Source organism: Elaeis guineensis, chromosome 8 (genome assembly GCF_000442705.2).
Source record: "Elaeis guineensis isolate ETL-2024a chromosome 8, EG11, whole genome shotgun sequence".
Taxonomy (NCBI): domain Eukaryota; kingdom Viridiplantae; phylum Streptophyta; class Magnoliopsida; order Arecales; family Arecaceae; genus Elaeis; species Elaeis guineensis.
Window position 1 is genome coordinate 57,382,251 of NC_026000.2, and position 11,146 is coordinate 57,393,396.

The following is an 11,146-nucleotide window of genomic DNA, read 5'->3' on the forward strand; positions in this document are numbered from 1 at the left end:
GGATAAGGATGATTGGTTGGCCATTCAAATTCAAAATAAAGTTTGAATTTGAATGGGCAATCAATCTTTGCACCTTATCCCTTTTTTTACGCCCCATTTATTACATGAGAAAAGATTTCTCATGAAATCACTCCATGCACAATTTAAGCCATGCCTCACTCCTTTAGTGGATAAGGGATGAGTTGGTGTCCATTTGAATTCAAAATTTGATTTGAATTCAAATGTGCAATTACTCATCTTTATCCTTTCTTTTGGATAAGATGTTTGACGTTGTTATAAAAGGAGGAGAAGAGTGGGGCGTGCAAGAATAAGATTTTTGGAGAAAATTTTTGGGGCGTGAGAAGTCTTGTGCATGAGAAAAAAGTCCATATCCTTCCAAGAGAAAAAGAAAGAAAAGAAAGAAAAGTGGGTGCAAGGTTTTCGGTGAGTTCCCTAGAGTTTTAGCCTGGGGTTCGGAAAGAGAGAAAGTGAGCTACGAGTGTTGTGAGCCCACAAAATCTTAGAAAGATCTTCAACATCTTCTCAAGCATGTCTGTTGATGATCCAGAGCATCCAAAGAATCGACAGACATCGATCGAAGGAGTTCGATCAGCATCGGCCGTCAAAAGGGTTCTACAACGAGCTAGCACTCGTGAGGAGTCGATCAGATCGGGAGCTTCGTGTGGATGATCCACAAAGGCTAGACATACTGTGTGACTATGTCACAATGATTAGACTCTCCTGATGGTGATCAGATTGTGGTGATCTACTACCCGCACAAAGGTATTGTGTTCTGAACACATTACAGTAAAGTGTTTACTGTTTGAATTTGAAATTCAAATTTAAATGAATGCATGATATGTATCATATTTAGATCCTAGTATAGGATAAATTTATGTTAATTAATTAGATTAATTAATATTTTTTCACTGTAAAATCATAATTTTGAAAAAAATTTAAAATTACCATTTTACCCCTGCACTGAATTTTCCCCACATAGAGACTACTGCATACATATTAAATAGAGTACCTTCAAAGTCTGTTGCAAGCACACCATATGAGATATGGAAGGGAAGGAAGCCTAATCTTAAACATCTTAAGATTTGGAGCTGTCCAGCTTATATCAAAAATATTTTTGGACATAAGTTTAGTGCTAGATCAGGCAAGTGTAGGTTTGTAGGATATCTTAAAGAAACTAATGGATACTATTTTTACTATCCTACTGATCAAAAAGTATTTGTTAGTAGGCATGCCACTTTCTTGGAGAATGAATTCATCCAAGAAAGAAGTAGTGGGAGAAATATTGAACTTACTGAAGTTCATGATCTACAAACTGATCCAAAAATATCAGTGGTTGGACCACAAGAAGATCCTCATCAGAAGTACCTAAAGATGAGTACATCTACAATACACAACTCCTCTTCAAAGATCAGATAGAGTGCGTCAAGTACCTCTGAGATATAATTTTGTCATTGAGAATGATAATTCGATCAATATCATTCAAGATGATGATATACTGATCTATTTGGAAGCTGTCATGAGTAGAGACTCGGATAGATGGCTGGAAGCCATGAAATCTGAGATAAACTTGATGTACACTGTTGATGCAAAAATCCACCGACGTTGGAGAAGCTGGAGTCGAGGGAGTCATGGTCGCCGTCAGGACCTGCAAAGAAATTCTAAATCGGAGTTGGGGGTGCTCCGACAAGACCCTCCGATGCTCAAGTCAGTTCTCTGCCTCAACAAGAATGGAGTGCTTGAACAAAAATTTTAGCAGAGTTTTTCGATAGAGATTAGAGCTCAGAGAATAACATATCTGGGGGTCCCCTTTTTATAGGCGAAGGGCATAAAAGATTGACAACGACGTCTGTAACCGCCTGGTGGTGGGCCATTCGGGGCCATGAGGAGTTTGTTATGGAGAGTAGTGGAGTGGAGTCGTGGCCATCACCGTGGCCTGCCACGTGGAGCCTGTTGTGGAGAGTGGAGTGATATCCATTGTCGTGACTTGCCAGAGCATGATGGAGCCGTGTGGGATCTGTTATAAGAAGTGGAGCAGAGTCGCGGCTATTACTGTGGCCTGCCAAGGAGTCCAGGCCTATCGGTCGAAGCTCGGTTGGGGTGTCTGGTGGAGAGGGGTAGCTCTCCGCCTGAGAGGAGCTCGGATGTTGCTGGCGAGCTTTCTACTATTGGGTGCCTTGGGCTCTAGCACTGCAGGCGAAGGTCATCTACTGTAGAAGCTCGGTCAGGGGCTTTCTGTGGATGAAGTTCAGTTTCACACAGAATCCGACAGAAGGTCGACCGGCAGTGGATGTCGGATGGGACTGGAGAGGTTCACCCACTGCAGGGGTTCGGCTGCTAGACACTACAAGAAATTTAGTTTTTTGTGACAAGCAATGTTGTCACTGAAACTTGGAATATTGTCACTGATGAATTTCTCTGACAACAAACTATTGTCACTAGCCGGTCGCAATTGCTTCATCGCTAAAACCATTTATGACAACTTAAATTTCTTGTCACTGAATCATTTCTTTTCTGTGACAATAGAGCTTGTCACTTAATGTACTTTTTGCTATCGCCAATACAATGAAATGGGCATGCCTTGAAGGATCTTGTGACAATAGTAAATCTATTTAGAGACGAGTTCTCTTATTGCAGAAAAGTCTTACAGAGATAAGAGTTTCACTTGTCACTGAAAATAAAATTTGTGACAACTTAACTTGTCACAGAAACAAATCATTCTTGTCACAATGCAATAACGTAAATTGATTTTGGGACAATAATGACTCTATTTAGTGATAAAGTTTCTTGTCACTGAAATAGCTTAAAGTGACAAGAACTTTTGTTGTCATTGAAAATAAAATTTGTGACAACTTAACTTGTCACAGAAATAAATCATTCTTGTCACAATGCAATAACGTAAATTGATTTTGGGACAATAATGACTCTGTTTAGTGATAAAGTTTCTTGTCACTGAAATAGCTTAAAGTGACAAGAACTTTTGTTGTCATGGAAAATCTCATATGTGACAACTTGTTATTGTCACTAAAATTTAGTGTATATGACTACAGAAATTCATCTCATTCACAAGCAAACTAAGAATCCAAATACATCTTTCTCAATGTTTGCATTTCAGTAGATATCCAAAATAAAAATCACAAGATAGTACCAGTAGTTCATAAGCACTCCATATGCTATTTAATTGATCAAAACCAACAGTACATGATCCAAGACATCCAAGGAATTTTCAATTTCACTGTTTGAAATTCGATAGGACATCCAAAATTAATTTAAAAAAAATACTGACTAGTACCTATAGTTCATAAGCACCCTACATTCTACTTAACTGATCAAAACTAACAGCCTATGACATCCATATTTTCAAATTGAAGCTAGTTGATGTACTCCCATAATGCCAACAGAAGTAGCTGCCCATATTATTCCTGCATATAAACAAGATTTGGATTAGTAAATGATTGGCTAGAATAAAGTTTTGAGTAATTAAAGTCTAGCAACCTCTAGATAAGCAACAGATCATCCACTAAAAATTTTTAAAAAAAATAAGGCAACTTTTTTTGCATATAATTTGTAAATTTATACCTCATATTGAAAAGTTGAGACAACAAGAAAGGTTTTCAATCCATGTTTTCAATGGATTACACAAGAAATGAGCTCAGGCATGTTAGCAATTAAACTTCTAAAATAAAAAATTAAAAAAAAGAATTGGCTATATATTAAGAATCTCAATTCAAAGTTATCATTCCTAGAATTATAAAAAATTATGGATCTCACACTCTTAGAATGCAGCACTGTACCTAAGTATACTATAGCTGATTGGTTATTGTTTATATTCCTCTCTTATAGATCATTGAAAATAAGAAAAAAAAATATCATATTTAACTTTTCTACTTTCTTAAAAGTAAAAAATTCTTACTTGGTCAAGGTTCATGCATTGAGGAAGATGAAGCTCTTGATTGGGAGAAAGTTTCAAAAAAGGCAGCAAAGCGAGCTTGGATCATAGCATTAACTTTTTCATTAACTTGTTCCTCCATTTGAGCTTGAATCTCAGCTCTAACCTCATCTTGCAATTGAGCTCGAACGTCTTCTCTAATGCTATCCACCAACGATTTCTTAGCTTGTTCGACAGCTCTTTGTACCTCTTCTTGCACATTTTCATTATACCTAACTCTCTTAGATGGTGCCTTCTTTCCAGCACCTTTGCCATGAAAATAACCAGGCTTTTGGCCAAGTACTTGCAGTAATATGTCATCACGAGTCATTTGGGATTCATTCTCTTGTGTTTGTTGAACAACCTCCTCAAGTTATTCCTGCAATAGATTATCAAAGATTAGATGCCAAAATAATGCATAATGAATTTTAAGAACAATAAGAAAAGTTTTTTAACTAACATGGATCTCCTTGGATTTAGGGTCAGACCATACTAATTCTCCTTCTTTATTTTTCTTAGTGTGCTGAATCAACCAAACCTGATCTGGTGGTGCTTTTTTACCTATTTCTGGGTCCCTCTGAATGAATCACAAAAAAATAAGTGTTTTATTTAGAAGTTCCTAAAACTATGTTAAATCTTCAATTTATTCTAAAAATTTACAGTTGATTCTTCAACTTCAGCATAAGATCGGGTGCCACATGTATGCTTAGTAACTAGCTTTGCCCTATTTGCTGCATTTCGCTTGCTTACTTTCTACAAACAATTGATACATGCAACTAACATCATCTATAAATCCAAAATGATGATGTATATATTTTAAATATAAATTAAATTTTAATTTGCAAAAACCTAAAAGCATCAGAGCTGAAGTATGCCATCATATATTTCCAATCTTCTGGAGTAACATCTTCAGGAATATTAGCCAACCTCTCCTCATCAGTTCTAAATTTCTTATATAAATCATGCAAGTGATTTCTCCAACCTCTATAAAGTCGTTGCATGGTGGCCAAGACAAAAGCACATAAACGATATTCATTCCTATCATCTTCCATCTTAAACTTCTCCTAGAAGACACAAACAATGTAAATTGTATGTTAATATATATAAATAGAAATAAACAAGATACTAAAATCAATCATAAATATTTAATTTACCTTTACTTGTAGCCACATTCGCTCACCTACTCTATTTGCCACATCTGGCCAATTTTTTGCAGTTAATGGAGCTTGTGTCCTGACAACATAACCACAAAAATTGATAATATCTCTAGCATTTTCTCCTACTGCTCTCAGTATATCATGAGGGATGCTAACTTTCAATGGTCCATTCTTTGTTCTCATATCAACCTTAATACATTTGTAACGCCCACGCATATTCTTACTTGAAACAGTTGCTATAGAAAATAAATTACAATTAGTATAACTAAATTTAAGTAGAATAAATTAAAAATTTTAGTTATAAATAAAATATTATTATACCAGCATTACTACAATGACTAGAAACTCTTGGTTGAGTTTGAAGTTGCTGTCCATGGGATTGACTTTGCTGCAATTCAAGCATCTGGTCTTGGTGTTCATTTGTCTGCTGGTTTTGTTGGTCCCAAAGTTATGCCTCTTTTGTGATTGATTTCGCCGCAGCCTTTCTCGATGAGGTGATGTAACTTCATTTGTTTGAAATCTTATATCAATAACAGGACATTATCCTCGTCCACCAATTCATGCACCTCTTCCTCTACATCTAACCATTTTCTAATAAAAATAATAAGCAAGCTTTTTAGTAAAAGTTCAACTAATTATCAGCAACATCTACTAAATGCACAAAAAAATATGAATATGCCATCAGAAGATACAAAAATAACATGAACACAATAAAATGATTTAAATTAAAATACCTGTTGGTCATCACATAATATTTCTTCTTCCAACATGACAAAAAATAAAATTTTAATTACAAATAGGCTAATCATCAGGACTATATTCATCAGAACTGTATTCATCATGGTTGTTTTGATCATCATCTGTTTCGCTTTCAGCTTCTTCTTCTATCTCATCATCATTAATAAAATCATCTAATGTCAGATTCTCTCTATTTGTATCATTGTTGGGTGAAAAGCTTTGTGGTTGAAGATCATCTCGATGTAGCACTCCTATCAACTCATCATTGTTCATGACTTGGCCATATTGAAAATTTTGTTCTTGTTCCTCTTGTTGGTAGACATCATCTTCGATCAAACTATCATCATCATCATCATCATCTGCATCATTATCTACAGATGGCACATCATAAGCATCACGTGGATAAGTTTTTACCACAACAAGCCAATTGCTATCAACTAAATCTTCTACATAGAACACTTGTTGAGCTTGAGAAGCCAACACAAAAGGCTCATTGGTGTTCAAAGATCCATGGATATTTATGCTTATATATCCATAGTTGTCAACCCTATATCCTCGTCCCAATTGGCCAACATCCCACCAGTGACATTTGAAAAGAACTACTTTTTTATTTTCCACATACAACAATTCAAAAATATCTTCCAACACTCCATAGTATTTTTATCAGCAGATGTATCATCTCCTTTTACAAGCACTCCACTATTCTGACTTTTTCGCCCAATTGCACGATCTCTTGCATGAAATCTGAATCTATTGACAATGTAAGTTCCATATCTATGAACTATTTTGAACGGTCCAACAGCCAAGCTTAGAAGATCTTCACTTGCTTTGCCTTTAGCTTTAAGCTTTGAAACCTATTTAAGATTAATAAATTAAGCCATTATTAGCATAAATAAAAGTAACTTAAAGTATTTACCTATATTATATGATACCTACACGTTCATAAAACCAATCTGGAAATTCCTTGTGATGTCTAGCCAGGACATTTCTTGAGCTCGCCTCTTCCAATTCTTTTTTATGCTCTCTATGAATGACATAATTAATCAATAATAAAGATGATTGAAGTAGAAACAAAGTTCTTTGAAGATTTTCATAATAACAAGATTTTGTTCTTACTCAATATATGGCCAAACTTCCTCACAGTTTCGAAGAACATATGCTTGAGCTTGTGTAAACTCCTGAGCATTAAGCTCATAAGACTTAAAAGCTCCTTTTGCATAGCCATCTTTGGCAAAGATTGATAGTCCTTGGTATGAAGTAGCTCCATCATCATTTCGTGGGACTCGATTAAATTTTGTTTCAACACTATTCAAATACCTAGAACAGAATGTAAGGCATTCATTTGCAAGATAACCTCTTTCAATTGACCCCTCTGGACGAGCTTTGTTTCGGACATAAGACTTTAATGTTCGCAAATATCTAGATTCAAAAAATATTAACTAAGTCAAAAATAATACAAAAAGAAATTACATTTAAGTTTCAAAAAGTTAAGGATTACCTTTCAACTGGATACATCCATCTATATTGGACCGGTCCACCAATTTTAGCCTCGCTTGCCAAGTGAATTGGTAAATGAATCATAATATCAAGGAAAGCTGGTGGGAATATTGTTTCAAGTTTACACAGAGTCATAACAATGTCATCGTCCAACTGTTTTAGATCTTGAACTTTTAACGACTTTGAGCATAAGTTTCTAAAGAAGTTACTTAGCTCAATCAATGGCTCACAAACAAACTTAGGCAATAATCCCCGAATGGCAACTGGAAGTATTTGCTGCAAAAGGATATGATGGTCATGGCACTTTAAGCCAGAAATCTTCTTCTCATTTATATTCACACATCTTGATATGTTAGAAGAGAATCCATCAGGGACCCTTAGATTAGATAAGAAATTGTAAAAGGCTATCTTCTCTTGTGGGGATAATGTATAAGTTGCAACTAGCATCTTCAATTTACCATTTTCAATATAAGGATGAAGATTGTGCCTAATGTTCATATCTACAAGGTCAAAACGGCCCTTCAATGTATCTTTTGTCTTTTCTTTTATATCCAGCACAATTCCTAAAATGTTAGAAGAAACGTTTCTCGCAATATGCATCACATCAAGATTATTGCGCAATTTCAGATCCTTCCAATAAGACAATTGAAAGAATATACTCTTCTTCCTCCAATTGTAAACATCGTTAAAATCATCACGCTTACGCTTTTGACCCTTCCCAAAAGTAACTTCTTTTAACTTACGCAGCTGATCCAACACATCATCACCAGTTAGTACCTTAGGTGCATCTCTATATTCACATTTTCCATCAAAAGATCTTTTATTATGCCGCCATGAATGATTTTTGGGTAAGAACCGATGATGCCCCATGTAACAAATCTTACTTCGTATTGAAAGAGAGCAAGTGTCTTTGTGGCAACAAGGACAAGCTAGTTTTCCTTTAGTCATCCATCCAGACAAATTACCATATGTGGGAAAATCATTAATAGTCCAAAGGACAGCAGCATGTAAGTTAAAATTTTGTCGTGTATGAGCATCATATGTCTCTACTCCTATATCTCATAACTCCTTCAACTCTTCAATTAAAAGCTGTAGATACACATCAATGTCATTTTCGGGGCACTTAGGACCTGGAATAAGAAGTGTCATCATAAAATAAGGATCTTTCGTACACTGCCATGGAGGTAAATTATATGGAATCAACACAACTGGCCATATACTATGAGGGGTAGACATATTTCCAAATGGTTGGAAGCCATCACTTGCAAAACCAAGCCTAACACTCCGAGGATCTGCAGAAAAGGACTTGTACTTATCATCAAAGGATTTCCAAGCGAATGAGTCAGCTGGATGTCTTAATATGCCATCATTTATTCTTTTCTCCTCATGCCATCTCATGTCCTTTGCAGTGATTTTAGACATATACAACCTCTGGAGTCTTGGTTTCAAAGGAAAATAATGTAAAATCTTGTGAGGGATATTGCGCGTTCTGCCTTGATATTTCCAGCGGGATAAGTTACATACAGGACATACGATTGCATTGGCATGCTCTCCCCAATATATAACACAATCATTCAAGCATGCATCTATTTTTATATGTTCAAGTCCCAAATCCTGAATAAGCTTCTTAACTTCATAAAATGAGTTTGGAACTAAGGCACCATTTGGAAGAACTTCCTTAAAAACCTTCAGCAACTTATCCATTGATGTATCACTCCAATTATTTGAACATTTTAAATGGAGTAACTTCACAGCAAAGGATAATTTGGAGACCTTGTCACATCCAGGATACAAATTTTTATCGGCATCTTTAAGCAACCTGTAAAAGGCTGCTGCTTCCGGATTTGGTTCTTGGGGTTCATATCCTTCATTCACATCATCTCTTTCAACATCAGTATTTATGAAAGCACATGCATCATGAACCATTCCAATTAAGTCATCATAATCTGTATTTTCTTCCTCATCTAAATTGTCTCTACTGTTAGCATTGCATTCCTCTAAATTTTCCTCAATTGTCTCACCATGATAAACCCAATGTTTATAACTTTTCACAATTCCATTTCGGATCAAGTGAGCCCTCACTTCATGTCGGCCCTTAAAGACTGTATTTCTACACTTAGTACAAGGACATCGTATTCTATCACTAACAGTTGGCTGACCAAAAGCAAAGTTAAGAAACGAATGGACTCCATTTATATATTCCATACTTGCTCTGTCATTAAGTTTCATCCGGTTCTTATCTGACATTATGTCCTGCACATTATAATAGACAATAAAATAATATCAACTATAATAAAATGAGTTGTTATGGTAAAACTACAATCAGCAAGTAGCGTAAGAATTAGAAAGATAATTGAACATAGAAAATTGAGGTTCGTAAGATGCTTATTTTAACAACAAATATATAATTTAAAGTCCTATATACAGTAGTTCATATTCATATCATCAATAGAACAGAGCTCTATAAATTGAATCGAAAAGTCTCAAAAAAAATTATTCTGGCCCCATATGAGAGTTTAGAAAGGTGGAAATTAGCCTACTGCAAGTCTCACACCATGGATTCAGTATCATATTCATATGGATAATATCCATAAGCCAATTCATGAAGGAAATGAAGAGGTATAAATCAAAAGTTTGAGTAGGCCAAAGAGTTCAAACCAAGGGGGAAATGGGATCTAGACAAAAATACACAACCATCCTTGCCATGCTCGATTTTAAACTAGCTAAACGAATTAGCACCCAGTCCTTTCTGTCACTAGCTTGATCTGTTATTTATATTTCTCTTTTCAGAATAAAGGTGTCATGAAGAAGTGTTGTGGGTGATGTATGATGGTGAGCGAAAGCTATAAGGGAGAAAGAAAGTCCACAAATAATTTCCTCCATTGGTTTTGCTTTGCTTGTAAGCTAAGGGAGCAAGAAAAGTTTACTTCAAAAAAAAACAAAAGGGAGCAAGGAGAGTGTGCCAAATCATCATTTGCTTCACTTGTATACAATCATACCTGCAAACATATTATAAATACAGAGGACAACCAAATAAGATTTGTAATCAAGGTTTATGTAACCATTTTTTATGAGGTGTCCATGCTAATAAATCACTTCCTAAAGTAGGTTAGGGAAGGATTTGGGCCCAAATATCTCATAAAACAACCAAGAACCTTTACCAAATAGATAAGTTGGTACCTTTAACTAAATGAAAAAGAAAAAAAAAAGGTACCTCCAATTTGTCCTCACTTTTAAGGACCAGGGGAGGGTTGGCTGTTGAAATTTGCATCACCCGAGTGGTGCCCCATCTTACTTCTAGAGCAATCACAAGGAGAGCAATACCCATTCTCTCAGATTAATCAAGCAGAAAATTATTAATACAGTTGAACTATTCAATCAGTCTAAGCTTTTGTATGGTGACATTCTCCATCCTATATATATTCTCCTGTATTTATTCAACCCATATCACACGTCTGGATCTTACATCTGAGACTCACTGCCTGATGAACAGATTGGTATCATATTCATATTATCATGAGAACACAACTCCATAAACTGATAGTTAGGAGCCAAAAAAAAATGGAGCTTGGAAGTCTGACACCATGGATTTAGTATCATATTCGTATTATCATTTGAATAGAACTCCATAAATTGAAAATAAAGAAACCAAAGAAAAATCTTTTCAATCAAAAATCCCCAAACCCTACAAAATATCATGCTTCTACCCAGATTAGCTCTCCAAAACCTCAAGCTCACATCGCTGCAACTCACATAAAATTCCATATCATCGGAACCTCAAAACCCCTCTAATATCCTTAGATGCTCTCCTTCTCCATAGATCTCCAAA

General features: G+C 35.5%; 1 protein-coding gene across 1 annotated transcript; it reads right to left on the bottom strand.

Annotated features, from left to right (window-relative positions):
• Positions 1-8,376: 8,376 nt before the first annotated feature.
• LOC140851202 (uncharacterized) lies at positions 8,377-10,645 on the bottom strand. Its single transcript, XM_073242770.1, has 2 exons — positions 10,532-10,645; positions 8,377-9,570 (listed from the first exon to the last, which is right to left on the bottom strand). The coding sequence occupies exons 1-2, from the start codon at positions 10,643-10,645 to the stop codon at positions 8,377-8,379; spliced, it is 1,308 nt and encodes a 435-aa protein (XP_073098871.1).
• Between the last annotated feature and the right edge of the window lie 501 nt (positions 10,646-11,146).